The sequence below is a fragment of the Hemitrygon akajei genome, chromosome 6, assembly GCF_048418815.1.
Source record: "Hemitrygon akajei chromosome 6, sHemAka1.3, whole genome shotgun sequence".
In the NCBI taxonomy this organism is placed as follows: Eukaryota; Metazoa; Chordata; class Chondrichthyes; order Myliobatiformes; family Dasyatidae; genus Hemitrygon; species Hemitrygon akajei.
Window position 1 is genome coordinate 177,677,453 of NC_133129.1, and position 15,545 is coordinate 177,692,997.

The 15,545-nt window shown below is 42.8% G+C and overlaps 2 protein-coding genes across 3 annotated transcripts in view; both read right to left on the minus strand.

Moving 5' to 3' along the window:
- The window catches only part of tcp11l1 (t-complex 11, testis-specific-like 1), a 47,652-nt gene extending 34,593 nt beyond the window's left edge, over positions 1-13,059 (minus strand). The window contains exons 1-2 of one of the 2 annotated variants that reach the window (XM_073049823.1): positions 12,989-13,059; positions 2,269-2,420 (exon numbers count right to left, since the gene is read on the minus strand). The gene's annotated coding sequence lies outside the window, so the exon portion shown is untranslated. The other variant, XM_073049824.1, reaches the window with a different exon arrangement.
- A 1,166-nt stretch (positions 13,060-14,225) lies between these two features.
- depdc7a (DEP domain containing 7, paralog a) overlaps positions 14,226-15,545 on the minus strand; it is a 56,936-nt gene continuing 55,616 nt past the window's right edge. Inside the window, exon 9 of the mRNA XM_073049825.1 lies at positions 14,226-14,547. Within this exon, the coding sequence (XP_072905926.1) occupies positions 14,339-14,547 (209 nt within the window). The 3' untranslated portion in view covers positions 14,226-14,338. The remainder of the gene's footprint in view (positions 14,548-15,545) is intronic.

Here is a 15,545-nt window from a genome sequence, read left to right on the forward strand (position 1 = left end):
CTGGAGAGTTTAACATCGGTAGCTGAGCGAAGGGCGCTGAGTAGGCTACGGTCAATTATGGAAAACTCTGAACATCCTCTACATAGCACCATCCAGAGACAGAGAAGCAGTTTCAGCGACAGGTTACTGTCGATGCAATGCTCCTCAGACAGGATGAAGAGGTCAATACTCCCCAATGCCATTAGGCTTTACAATTCAACCGCCAGGACTTAAGAACTTTTTAAAAGCTATTATAAATGCTTTTTGAGATATTGATTTTGATGCATATCATATTGTATGTAATTAGTTTTGCTACAACAAGTGTATGGGACATTGGAAAAAAAAAGTTGAATTTCCCCATGGGGATGAATAAAGTATCTATCTATCTATCTATCTCTAGAAATGAATGTCAACATTGCATTCACCTTCTTCACAACCAACTCAACCTGGAGATTAACTTTTAGGGTATCTTGCACAAAGACTCCCAAGTCCCTTTGCATCTCTGCATTTTGAATTTTCTCTCCATCTGAATAATAGTCTGCCCGTTTATTTCTTCCACCAAAGTGCATGACCATACACTTTCCAACATTGTATTTCATTTGCCACTTCTTTGTCCATTCCCATAAACTATCTAAGTCTCTCTTGCAGACTCTGTTTCCTCAACACTACCTACTCCTCCACCTATCTTTGTATAATTGGCAAATTTAGCCACAAATCCATTAATACCGTACTCCAAATCATTGGGTAGGATAGGAGTAGGATATAGAGTAAATACAAGAGATTCTGCAGATGGAAATCCAACACACACAAAAACAAAGCTGGAGGAACTCAGCAGGTCAGGCAGCACTACGAAGGGGAATAAACTGTTGATGCTTCACACCGAGACACTTCCTCGACTGCTTATTCCTCCCCATAAATGCTGCCTGACCTGCTGAGTTCTGTGCAGGATATGTACTGTAAATATTAGGACACTAAGGAATGCTGCTTAACACAGGGGCCTTGGAAAGCATATGACACCCTTGCCTTCATAAGTCAGGGCACAGAAAATAAAAGCTTGAGTTGTTATATTGCAACTTTACTAAACACTGCACAATCTCATCCTAACACAACAATGGCAGTGAGGAGGAGATTCTCCAGAATCTTGCTTGGACTGGAGGACTTTATCTATGGGGCAATCGGAGAGGATACATTTGTTTTCTCTGGAACAACGGAAACTGAGGGGTGACCTGATTGTGGTATTTACAATTATAAGAGGTATGTAAGGTAGATTAGCAGAAATCTTTCTCCCATAGTGTGAGCATCAAATACGAGAGAGAAAGGGTTTGAAGTTTAAGAGTAAACTGTTGTGGAGAGAAGAATGAATTAAGTAGAAGAATGGAAAACAACAAGTCATTTGAATTAAATTTAAAACACAAGTTGCAGATGCTGAAAGTCCAAAGAAACGCACACAAAATGTCAGGCAGCATCTATGGAAATGAATAAACAGTCTAATCAGTCCTGAAGAAGGGTCCCAACCTGAAGCATCGACTGTTTATTCATTTCCAAAGATGCTGCCTGTCCTGCTGAGTTCCTCCAGCACCTTGTGTATGTCGATTGAAATTTAATTTGGTTTAATTGGTAATAAGAGGAATTTGAGAGAAAAGCTTTCTTTTCTTCCCCTACAGGGATAGTGGCTGGTATCTGGAATGTGCTGCCAGAGGACTTAGGATCTGACACAATCACTACATTTAATGAAGATTTAGACAGGCAAGGCACAAAAGAGTGGGCAAATTGGATTAGTGGGGATGGAAACAAACATGGGCGTGGTAGGCCTTTCTGTGCTGCATGTATGCATGTATCATAACAGATTGTATAGGATAGCGTGTGTTTATGACACATATAACCGATGAAAAGAATACGCATATATAGATTATTACATACAGTCTAACAGATGATATATACATCATACAATATGTACTTGGCAGGTGCTGGATAGCTGTATATACATGTGCTGAGTTGCATGCACCTGTATATCGGCCCATATACGTTGTGTTTAAATGTGTGCAGCGTGTTCTGCGCAACGCCCGGTCTCAGGCCATGAGCAGAGACCACCACCCCCCCACAACCCACACACCCCATCAGGCCTCCTCCCTGTTCGCCACCGCTCTCACCCGCTCTTTGCTACACCGCCTCACGTCTCCATACCGGCGAGGCCCAGCTCACAGCCCGTTGTCATTAATCTATCCGTCCGAGCCCCGTTATTCGCTCGGCCGGCAGCCACCTACTCCACCTCCCCCGCAGACCACTCACCGTCAGCCCGAAACGGCCGGCTAGCGACCGTTTATTTACGGAAATGATGAGCCGGAAATACGCCGCTGGGTGTTATGGGAGCTGTAGTTGCCATCAAAGGGTTCCATTACGTCATCTGTCATTCACGTGGAGACACCGAGAGACCGCAGACGCTGGAATTTAAAAACAAACTGCTTGAGGAACTTTGGACAGTAAGCAAGGATCATCTCTACCTTTGTCCCAAACCTGTTTTTCGATTTCTTTCTTCCAAAAGCTATGCCGAATCTATGGCCTGCGACCAGGGTTAATTTCCAGCTGCTGTTATAACGCGTGGGTTTCCTCCCATATTCCACAGTCTTACAGGTTAGGAGGTTAATTGATTAATTGGGCCGGATGTATCTCTAAGAATGAATCACCAAAAACCCAACCAGTAGCCTGACTGATTGCAGCACAGGCTGGTTTGGACTCACCAGTGCCTGAAACACAAGGAATGGAAAAGGCTACAGAAGGTAGGCCAAGCCCTCCCTACCATTGAGCACTGACACCAGAAGAGGTATCTGTCATCAAAGACCTTCTCCATCCAGGCTATGCTCTCTTCTTACTACCACCATTGGGCAGGAGGTACCGAAGCCCAAGGACCCACAGCATCAGGTTCAGGAACAGTTAGGCTCCTAACCATCGGGCTCCTGAACCAGCGTGGATAACTTCACTCACCCCAATTCTAAACTGATTCTACAAACTTATTTTCAAGCACAGTTTACATCTTTTGCACATTGTTTGTCAGTCTTTGTTTATGGACTTTGTCAATTCTATTGTATTTCTTTATTTTCATGTAAATGTCTGCAAGAAAATGAACCTCAAGGTAGAAGATCAACCTCCAGTCAGTGAAGTTTGGCACTTCTATTGTCAGAATCAGATTTATTAGCACCGGCATGTGATGTGAAATTTGTTAACTTAGCAGCAGCAGTTCAATGTAACACATAATCTAGCAGAGAAATAAATAACAATAATAAACAATTAAATCAATTACATATATTGAATGGATTTAAAAAGTGCATAAACAAAAGTACTGCATATAAAAAAGTGATGTAATGTCCAAAGATTCCAGGTCCATTAAGGAATCTAATGGCAGAGGGGAAGGAGCTGAGTGTGCGCCTTCAGGCTTCTGTACCTCCCTACCTGATGGCTACAGTGAGAAAAGGAAATGCCCTGGGTGCTGGGGTCCTTAATCATGGATGCTGCCTTTCTGAGACACCGCTCCCTAAAGACATCCTGGGTACTTTGTAGGCTAGTACCTGTGGTAAACTATGTATACCTGTCTGGACACACCCCTCTGCTGACTGCTCCTGTGGCTCCTCCCACAGACCCCTGTATAAAGGCGATTGGGACACTGCTCCTCCTACAGTCTTCAACATGGTTGTGCTCCCTTTTTCGCTGTTAATAAAAGCCTATAGTTCACTTCCAGTCTCCTGGAGTTATTGATGGTGCCTCAGTACCCAAGTTGGAGCCAACTAAATTTACAACCCTCTGCAGCTTTTTGGTCCTGTTCAGTAGCCCCAGCCACACCCCCCCCCCCCCCCCTATCATACAGTGATGCAGCCTGTCAGAATGCTGTCCATGGTACATCTATAGAAATTTGAATGTAGTTGTTGACATGCCAAATCTCTTCAAATTCCTAATGAAGTATAGCTGCCGTCTTGCCTTCTTTATGACTATATTGATATGTTGGGACCAGGTTAGATCCTCAGAGATCTTGACACCCAGGAACTTGAAGCTGCTCACTCTCTCCACTTCTGATCCCTCAATGAGGATTGGTATGTGTTCCTTCATCTTACCCTTCCTGAAGTCCACAATCAGCTCTTTCATCTTACTGACATTGAGTGCCAGGTTATTGCTGTGGCACCACTCCACTAGTTGGCATATCTCACTCCTGTACACCCTTTCATCACCATCTGAGATTCTATCACCAATTGTTGCATCATCAGCAAATTTGTAGATGCTATTTGAGCTACGCCTAGACACACAGTCATGGGTATATAGAGAGTAGAGCAGTGGGCTCAGCACACACCCGAGGTGCACCAGTGTTGATCATCAGTGAGGAGGATATGTTATCACCAATCCTCACAGATTGTGGTCTTCCAGTTCGGAAGTGGAGGATTCAATTGCAGAGGGAGGGACAGAGGCCCAGGTTCTGCAACTTCTCATCGGGATTGTGGGAATGATGGTATTGAATGCTGAGCTATAGTCGATGAACAGCATCCTGACGTAGGTGTTTGTGTTGTCCAGGTGCTCTAAAGCTGTGTGGAGAGCCCTGGAGATTGCATCTGCCATTGACCTATTGTGACGATAGGCAAATTGCAATGAGTCCAGGTCCTTGCTGAGGCAGGAGTTCAGTCTAGTCATAACCAACCTCTCAAAGCATTTCATCACTGTAGATGTGAGTGCTACCCGGCGATAGTCATTAAGGCAGCTCACATTATTCTTCTTCGGCACTGGTATAATTGTTGCCTTTTTGAAGCAAGTGGGAACTTCCTTCTGTAGCAGTGAGAGGTTGAAAATGTCCTTGAATACTCCCACAAGTTGGTTGGCACAGGTTTTCAGAGCCTTACCAGGTACTCCATCGTTACCTTCTGCATTGCGAGGGTTCACTCTCTTTAAAGACAGTCCAACATCGGTCTCTGAGCCAGAGATCACAGTGTCATCAGGTGCAGCAGGGAACTTCACAGCTGTAGTTGTGCTCTCACTTTCAAAGCGTGCATGGAAGGCATAGAGTTCATCTGGTAGTGAAACATCACTGCCATTGTATCCTGGATAATGGACTTCCTGACTGGCAGACCACAGTTTGTGCAGCTTCAGACTTGTGTGTGAGACATGGCTATAAGCAGCACTGGGGCCCCACAGGGGACTTATTGGCTCCCTTCCTGTTTACACTATATACCATGGGCTTTAGATACAACTTAGTCATATCATCTGCAGAAATTCTCTGCTGACTCAGCAATAGTTGGGTGTATAAAGTGAAGACAGAAGGATTTATACAGGACCCTACTGGAGGACTTTGTCAAATGGTGCAAGCTGAATCATTTGCAGCTCAACATCAGCATAACATTGAAGATGGTGACTGACTTTGGGAAGACTAAGCCTGCACTGTTCCCAGTTACTATTGATGCTGAGGACCTACAAGTACCTGGCAGTGCACCAGGATGACAGACTTGAGTGGATCACTAACAGAGGCTGTGTACAGGAAGGGCCAGAGTTGCCCCTACTTCTTGAGGGGACAGAGGATCTTTAGAGTTTGCAGGCCTCTCCTTCACATGTTCTACCATACTCTTGTCACCAGTACAATCTTCTATGCGGTGGTGTACTGGGACAGTGACAGCAAGATGGGTGATGCCAACAGACTCAATAAATTGATCAGAAAGGCTGGCTCTGTTATAGGAGTCAGACTGGGCACACTGAAGGCCGTGGTAGAACAAAGGACCCTACGGAAAATCCTGGTAATTCTGGACAAAGTTTCTCACCCTCTGCATGCCACCTTGGCTGAATAGAGGAGCACTTTTAGTGATAGACAAAGACAACTGCACTGCTCTAAAGAGCTCTATGATGACATTCTTACCCTCATGTTTGGCTCTATAATGGGTCAACCTATAGCTTGGGAAGTGATGATTTCCTCCTGTTAGACTGAGGTAACTTTTATTCTTTCTTACTTTTCTTCTAATATTTGTATCTGTGCACTTGTTACCGTGACACAGTAATTTCCTTTGGGATCAATAAAGTATCTATCTCTATGGTAACATATACACATACTTTGATAAATTTACTTTGAACTAGAATCATATCTCACTTGCAATTGGGGAAAATTAGATGCAATAAATCAACCATTATGATATTAAAAAATTTATTTAAAACCTTAATTCATTAACTTCCATCAGGAGGTTCTTCCTTTGTGTGGTCTAGTCTATGTGATGTAATTTAATGTAATTGACATTTACTGTAACTGCTTCCTGTAATATACTAGCAAGCCAATTAGCTCAGGAAAAGACAAATAAGCATCTGCATTCCAGGAACAATTTTAGTACACCACACATGCTACTGAAACCCTCATCCCTAGATTTTTCCCCTCAAACTTTTATGCCTGGTTCATGTCCTCCCTTCTGGAAGCTTGTGATGAGAAACTGCTGTCTGAATCCTTATTCACTACATCTCATTTCAAACATCCCAAAGTGCAGTGACAGAACATTGTGTCCTGACTGGCTGCATCATTGTGTGCAACAGAATCTGCAAGACCCAACAGAGGACAGTAATAACTGCTGGGAGGATCACTGGGGTCTCTCTCCCCCACTATTTGTGGCATTTACTGGGAGTGTTGCATACAAAGTGCCCAAAGCATTGTTGAGGATCCCTACCACCCATCTCACAATCTCTTTGACCCACTATCATCAGGAAGGAGGTACAGAATCACCAGGACTAGGACTGCCAGACTGGGTAACAGTTTCTTCCCTCAGGCTGCCAGACTAATGAATATTCTACTACCACTGAGATACTGTCACTAGGACAGTCTACCTGTGCTGTGCCAAAGTTTAAATTATATTTTATTAATTTATGGTAATATTTTGTTTTATGTGCTGTGTGATAGGTGTTTTGTGGATGCTCCATGATCCAGTGGTGGTATCCATCGGTCTCGAGAGACCATGGATCTGCACCTGGAGTTTCTAGGCTCAGGCCTGGGCAGGGTTGTATGGGAGACTGGCAGTTGCCCAAGCTGCAAGCCTTCCCCTCTCCACGCCACCGATGTTGTCCAAGGGAAGGGCACTAGGACCCATGCAGCTTGGCACCGGTGACGTCACAGAGCAATGTGTTAAGTGCCTTCCTCAAGGACACAAACACGCTGCCTCAGCTGAGGCTCGAACCAGTGACCTTCAGGTTATTAGTCTGATGCCTTGCCCACTAGGCCACGCACCAGAGGAACTGTTTTGTACATACGTAGTCAGATGATAATCAACTTGAATGACTACACGGAATCTAACACTAAGGGTAAAATGCCCAACTTTAAAAAGGAATTGAATTAAATTTGAATATCTGGTGTTTAGTTATTTCCCCACGGTCTTAGCACTGCAATCCCCAAAGACCACATGATCTCAATTCTGCAGCAGAGGGATTCATATCCTGACCATTCATACTGGTTACAAGAACTTCTAAGACTATAAGATGTACAGTACTGTGCACATCTATAGCTAAGGTGCCCAGGACTTTTGCATAATAATGTAGGCATTCAGCTCATCAAGTCTGCTTCACCATTGCTGATTGATCAACTCTCTCAAACTCATTCTGCCTTCTCCCCATAACCTTTGACAAGCTGACTAATCAAGAACCTGTCAGCCTGCCCTTTAAATATACCCAATAACTTGGCCTCCATGGCTGTCTGTGGCAATGAATTCCACAGATACACCACCCTCTAATGAAATTCCTCCTTATCTATGTTCTAAAGTAATGTCCTTCTTTTGACAAAGCTTTTTCAGCAGGCTGGAAATATTCAGCATGTTGGTCATCACAAATGCCAAAAGAAACTATTCAAGTCAATTATCACAATACAGTTCATTTGTTCAAGATGTGCCATGTCATTATGACGTGGGCAAACAATGCCATTAAGCATTTCAATTGTCTATTCCACTCTGACTTGGACTTTGGGCAGCACAAACTCAAGGACTCTGCACAAAACACACCCCAGATCTAAACACCGAATTCAACCTTTCCAGTGTTTTAACTGAAAACAGTCTGCGGATGTTGGAAATCCAAAGCTACACACATAATGCTGGAGGAACTCAGCAGGACTCAGGAAAAGTCTGAAAAAATGGTCTTGGCCTGGGATGTTTATTGATTTCTATAGATGCTGCCTGAGCTGCTGAGTTCCTCCAGCTTCTTGTGTTGCCTCAATGTTTTAACTGGTCAGTTCTGCTGTAAAGCAGGGAATGCTCAGTGGGTTAGGTAACACCTCTGGTTTGGTAGGGTGGAGAAGGCAGAGCAAGTATTTCCAGTCAGTAACAACCTGGGAGTGTCAGAGGCCGAGGGCAAACTGATAGAAGGTAGAGTTACAAGAGGCCTGAATGGGGTGGATAGCTGGCTCAAATCCATGAACACTTAACCATCTTATTCCTTAAAGTACACTGCAGATGCTGTGGTCAAATCAAGACGTACAAAAAAAGCTAGATGAACTCAGCAGGTCGGGCAGCATCCGTTGAAAGAAGCAGTCAACGTTTCAGGTCGAGACCCTTCGTCAGGACTCACGATGAAATCCTGACGAAGGGTCTCGACCTGAAATGTTGACTGCTTCTTTCAATGGATGCTGCCTGACCTGCTGAGTTCATCCAGCTTTTTTTGTACGTCTTCATCTTATTCCTTAGTTCTGCATTATTTTATTATTTATATTAACTTCATGTCTTTGCACTGCCGGTGGAAAAGCCGTTGCACTGGGGCAGTTTTACTCTCTCAACCTCAGAAGTCCAGGTCCAGTGGTATGAGTAGTCAAAAGCTTGAGTCTTCCAGCTTTGCAGTTGATGGCCATATTGTCTGTGCCTCTTCATGTCCTTCACTCTCCACAGAGCATTGGAAAACCACCTTCTTAGCCATTGGATCACACTGTTGATCTCATCCACCCAGGCCACTGGAGCTGACTTTACATGTTAGGACAGGCATGTCCCAATCTCACTGGGTTACAAGGCCTGCTGGCTACCCTCACCTAATTTAGCCCACCTGTCGAAGTGGTGTACTGAGGTGTGACCGCTGTCACATACGAACAGCTACTTGGAGCCACAGGTGAGAGCTGAATAGTTGGTGGGCCCCAAAGGTGATTGAGCTGTCATAGAATGGACATAACAAGCCCCTTCTTAATCAACATTTAATGTCATTGAAAAATTACAAGATTAAAACTGGCAATAAGTGTCAAACTATCTTCTAGTAGGTGATGACTAGTGATAATAATCAGGGGTTCCTAACCTGGGGTCTGTGGATAGATTCCAGAGGGTCCATGAACTTGGATGGGAAAAATCTAGCCTCCAAGTGAAATTTAGCATTTCCTTCAATTATGCATCAAGCCAACAAACTACAGTAGTATTAGCAGTACCTGTGACTTTCTCAGTAATTGAAATCCATCACATTAGTTGTTGCAAATCTCAAAATATCATTTAGAAACATAGAAAACCTACAGCACAATACAGGCCCTTCGGCCAACAAGTTGTGCCGAACATGTCCCTACCTTAGAAATTACTAGGCTTACCTATAGCCCCCTATTTTACTAAGCTCCATGTACCTATCTAAAAGCCTCTTAAAAGACCCTATCGTATCCGCCTCCACCACCGTTGCCAACGGCCCATTCCACGCATTCACCACTGAGTTAAAAAAACTTACCCCTGACATCTCCTCTGTATCTACTCCCCAGCACCTTCAACCCGTGTCCTCTTGTGGCAACCATTTCAGCCCTGGGAAAAAGCCTCTGACTATCCACATGATCAATGCCTCTCATCATCTTGTACACCTCTATCAGGTCACCTCTCATTCTCCTTCGCTCCAAGGAGAAAAGGCCAAGTTCACTCAACCAACACTACTTTACATCACTACTTCAAAATTATGATAGTTATTTGACCCACCACTGGACTGAACATGTTTGCAGTCATCCTGTCGGCAGATGCTTGTGCGATGTAGCTGGCCAACTGTTGGGCAGCCTGTGACTGGATGTGCAACTTGACATGTGATGCTTTGTCAAAGACCACCCCACCGTTTAATGTTCCTATTTAAGCTGAGCAACAACAGCCTCCACACTGATATGCCTTTAAAAGATTAAATGTTAATTTGCCTGTATTTTAAATGCATAGTCTTTGTGTTAATAAAGCACATTACTATATCACAAATTTGGTTTTAACATTTTAGAAACTACTTCAACATAATTGGTTTTGTTTGTAATCCTGTGCATCTTATTTTAAATAAATACATTATTCTGAGAAGGGCTCCATAGGCTTCACCAAAGTGCCAAAAGGGTCCCTGGCTTTTAAAGGTTAAGAACCCCTGGTCTAACGATTACAGAGAATAATGTAGGAGCTGTTACTGTTTTCAGACAAGTGGGGCTTGTCAGCCTTGGACGACAGCCTGCCTACAGAGAAAAACTGATTTTAAATCTCCATTGCCTTATGGCCATACCCACCCATGGGAAATGCTTCGGAAGTAAATCCCGAGGAAGAAATCCAGAGCCGGGGTCCCTAAGGCAGTTTGATCTTGTTTACAATTTCACTCTGGCAGTCTCAGCGATGACACTGGTGCCAAGCTGTATCAATGCGTGCCTTTCCCTTGGATTACATCAGTGACGTGGAGAGGGGGAACCCACTGCATGGGCAACAGCTGGTTCTTCAAATCTTCCCACCCAGGCTTGCACCCTGGAGAGGACAGTCCACCAGAGGCACAAACCCATGATCCCCTGGGATTGAACACTCCCTACTACTGTTACTGCTGATTGCCATTTCCAGTTATTTGACTGAACAGAAAATTGAAAATAAAATTCAAATTAGTTATTGATAGCTTAAGTGAAAATGATGCTTTCGAGGCTTTGAATAAAACATTAGATTTTAAACTGAAATTTTATACAATTGGAGTGCCACTGAAACAGATAGGGTTACTCACTATTGAACAATATCATGAAGCAGCAACTGACCATGAGAAACTACAGAAAACTGTGGACACAGATCAGCACGTTATGGAAACCAGCCTCCCCTTCATGGACACTGCATTTCTCACTGCTTCAGTAAATCAGCCAGCATAATCAAAGACCTTGCACATTCATTCTTCTCCCATCCCACCACCAGGTATTCAAAAGCATGGAAGCATGCATCAAACTCAGGGATAGCTCCTACTTTGCTGTTATCAGACACACGTGAACTTCTTGTACAAGATGGAATTTGATGTTGTGGTGTTCGCCGAGCTTAGGAATTGGCTTGTAGATGTTTTTAATTACCAGTTGAGGAGCCATCCTCAGTGCAGTTCTTTGTTTCTCCGAGAGTGCTCACATTCATATAGGACCCTGTTCACTTGCCTTGGTCCTGATTCGCTATCCTTTCAATTGATCTTTGAATTCTATTGGCTTGCCTTTCTTTGGCTCTTAAGAGGTTCATATATGACACCTATTTTGATATATTTGTTAAGAGTTATAAAGAGAGAACCACACTACTAAAATTTCTTATGCCTGCTTCATGTTTGCCTGCACTAGAACATCCACGGTGTCCCAGTTAAATGAATCCCCAAAAGCCAAGGAAACACGAGCCAATAGAATTCAAAGGTCAGCTGAAGGAGTAGTCAATCAGGACTGAGGCAAGCAAATGGGGCCCATATAAACATGAGCACACCCAGAGAGAAACACCAACAACAGTGCACCGAAGATGTCAACTCAACTGGTGATAAAGCGTCTGCAAGTTAATTGCCAAGCTCAGCGAACAACTTCAAATGCCTCAACCCGAGCCACCATCCTAAATAAATGGTCTTTTGATCACAATCACATTATGACCTTGCACCTTATTGTCCAACTGCACAGCACTGTGTCACTGTTAAACATTGTTCTACCTCAACACACCATCTATGATTTGATTTGTATGAACAGTATGCAAAACAAGCTTTTCACCATCATGGCACGTGACAATAATAAACCAATACTCATTAAAATGTTAACATAACGATGTGGACATCTTGCTTTCACCATTTTCCATGGGTACTTTGGTAGTCAAGTGCTTGCGATACTGAGGTTATAAATTCATTTCCACAGATGCTGCCTGACCTGCTGAGTTCCTCCAATGTTTTGTATATTTACTTATAAATGAAAGTTCCTTTTGTTTATTAAGATACAGAACAGGCCCTTCAAGCCTCACCACCCGTAACCCTTAATTTAACCCTAGCCTAATCAGAGGACAATTTACAATAACCAATTAACATACTCAGTAAGTCTTTGGACTAGGAGGAAACAAGAGCACCCTGAGAAAACCCACACATTCCATGGGGAGGAGGTACAGATTCCTTACAGATGATTTCAGAATCAAACTCTGATGCTGTGAGCTATAATAGCATTGCATTAACCAGAACTCGGGCTTGCTGGATTCAGTTTACAGAACGCAGGACTGGTGCTGCTGAGCATGGTGTTCTTAGAAAGCTCATTTTCTTTCATTTATAGGATGTGGCAAGGCCAGCATTTATTGCCCATCCACAGGGTAAATGAACCAAAATGAGGTGGGATGCAGCTTTTCCTACTGATACTGGCCAAGCTCTCCTCTGCAAACCCAGGACACAAAGGATATTCCAATGTCATCTGATAATCAGCTTGTAGCACCAAGAAGACCTGTAAACAAAACAGCAGCTTCCCATGGCAACTTACAGGAAAATGAACCACATTCCTCAGTTTTGGTGAACTGCATTGAATACTTATTACATAGTAGTAAGTTAATATACTTTAAGATATTGACTTTGTCACATGTATATTGAAACATGCAGTAAAATACAGCACAAACACAAGGAAATCTGCAGATACTGAAAATTCAAGCAACACACACAATGCTGGGGGAACGCAGCAGGCCAGGCAGCATCTATAGGAATGCTGCCTGGCCTGATGCGTGCCCCAGCATTATGTGAAATACAGCACTTGCTTCAGGATTGTGCTGGGGGCAACCTGCAAGTCTCAACATATTTCTGGTACCAACATAACGTGCATGCAACTTACCAATCCCAACCCATATGTCATTGGAATATGGGAGGAAACTGGAGCACCCAGAAGAATCCCACACGGTTATGAAGAGAATGTTCCAACTCTTTACTGAGAGCAGTGGGAATTTAACCCCAATCTTACAGCTGGTACTCTAATGTGTTGTTTGAACTGCTATACAAACAGTAGAGGATTGATCTAGAGTCAAACTCCACTATGAAAATGGATCTTGTCCTGAAATGTTAACCATTTCTCCACAGATGCTGACCACAATCAGCATTTTTGTAATTTTATTTCTAATACTACCAACTGTAGCCAGGAAACTCAAATCATAAGGAACAGAGTTGCCAAGACTGAGTAGATGCAAGATATAAAAAAATGTCACAGCATCTTAAGGAAACCAGCCTTTCATTCCTGGTTTGGCTATGTGCAACTCTACAGCTATACCAAGGTGGTAAGCTCCCCAATATTCTGAAATGAAACAATTAACACAACCCAAGGATGTGCTGGGGCAGACTGCTAGGTTGGCACCAGAATGCATGGAAATATCTCAGTCAATCGCAAGGCAGCAAATCACTGCATAAAAGCATGCAGACATGGTCAGGAGGTTCAGTTGTTTGGATCAAACATCAGGAAGGGGATGAAATGTTATCCAAGTGACTGCCTGTGGAATGATTGCAGGTGTCAGGGCGATCTGAACATCTCAAATGACTGACAATGGGATTTTCACTCAGTCTCTAGAGCAGGGACCCCCCAGTTAATCAGAGAGTCCATGGCATATAAAAAAAAAAGTTTGCGAACTCCTGTTTTTTCACCCCTTTCTCTGAAAATAGAACAGGAGTCATCCAGTGAGTGACAGTTCTGTAGGCAAAAATGCCTTGTTAGAGTCAGAGGAGAATGGTCAGATTAGTTCATGCTGACCGGAAGGCAAAAGGAACTCAAATAACTTCACGATACAGTGATGTGCAGAAGAGCATATTTGAACGCACAACACGACAAACTGTGCTGTGGATGGGCTACAGCAGCAGAAGCCCATGAACTTAAACTCGTGGCCACTTCATTAGATACAGGAGGTTGCTAATAAAGTGACCACTGATTGTTTTGAAATATATGTGACATCAAAATACACATGACAAGCAATTGAATCCGATTCTGATGACCGGACCACGAGTCAGCAGTTAGAGATGGGGATAAATGCTGGCCCATTCTGCAAACCCAAAGCCTGGAATGAAGACAAATTTCAGGAAAGCAGGTGAAAAGATTAAATAAAATTTCAAACTTTATTCATTCAATTTTATAAAATGTTCAATAATTTTAACTTTTGATAATTAACTTACAATTATACATATATACAGTACATTGATAAAATTAATGTTTCCTCTGAGGATCAAAGAAATACTGAATAAATATAGCGGGGTGACTCTTGTTGAACTGGGTGAGGACCTTCTTTTTTTCTTTAGCAGACAGCTGTGTGTTTTCATCAATAGTCTTAAGTAGCAGTAACAGTTCATCTCTGGTGGTCTTTCGCATGTTGCTTTCACATGCAGCAAGACTTAACCTCTCGCAGAAAGTGTGCCCTAGGAAGGAAGTTACAGAAGATGCAACATTTTCCAAAAAAATTGGGTTACATTCAAGACATTAAAATATTCTACATCCTGTTGGATTGGAGTGTAAAAAATTGTTATTTTTCCCCCTGTTTAATCCTTCCTTCTTTGCATTTTTATATAATCATTTATACATGTGTAGTGTTCAGTAATTTTTCTAATAATTGTAGAGCTGATTGTTTACATTTTCCAGAGGCTTTTTAAGTTTCCTAAAGCAGAATGGATCTGGCTGTTTAATGAGTTAACTTATCACTGGCACATTGTTATCTTTAGTCTGAGTATGAGGCAACTACACTTCCTTTTCTTTTTTGTTCTTTTAAAACTTAGTACATGGCAGCAACCAATGTCTCATTCTTGATTTCCAAAGAACCCGTGGATCACTGTCACCAGATCCAACAACCCCAAACGGAAAATGTTGATTCAACAAGTTTGTTGTAATCAGTTTTGTAGAATGTGTAAGACTCAAGTGACCAAGGTGACACAGCACCGAGATTCACACCATTTCCTAGAACCTAGATTCTTAACGGCACATATTGCTTACTTCTCAGATGCCAACATTACAAAACTACCTGGATATACAGAACATGCTGTGACTTTATTGTCAGTATTCACATGTCCTTTCCCAACCCATCATATTCCAAATCTAATTATTTAAAAGCCAGAGTGGAAATACCCTGGGATTTTTGTGCACACCTCAAGAATTAGACACCCTGTCAGGTACGTCCTGCTCTCTGGTATAGTTAGGTGTTCCAATATCGGCCTCAGTGATCGGTTTCTATAGAACCAGATCAAGTTATTCCTGATCTCAATGAATCACCCAAGATCCTGTTTTCACACTAGCAATAACTGCAGGGCACTGGTGTAGAAGGAAACTGGATACCAGATGTACAAGAGTTGGTGAATTTGCAGCAAAGAACGCAAACACATTGTTTCGCTTAAAATATCCGTTTGTTATGATCTTTCATTGTCAC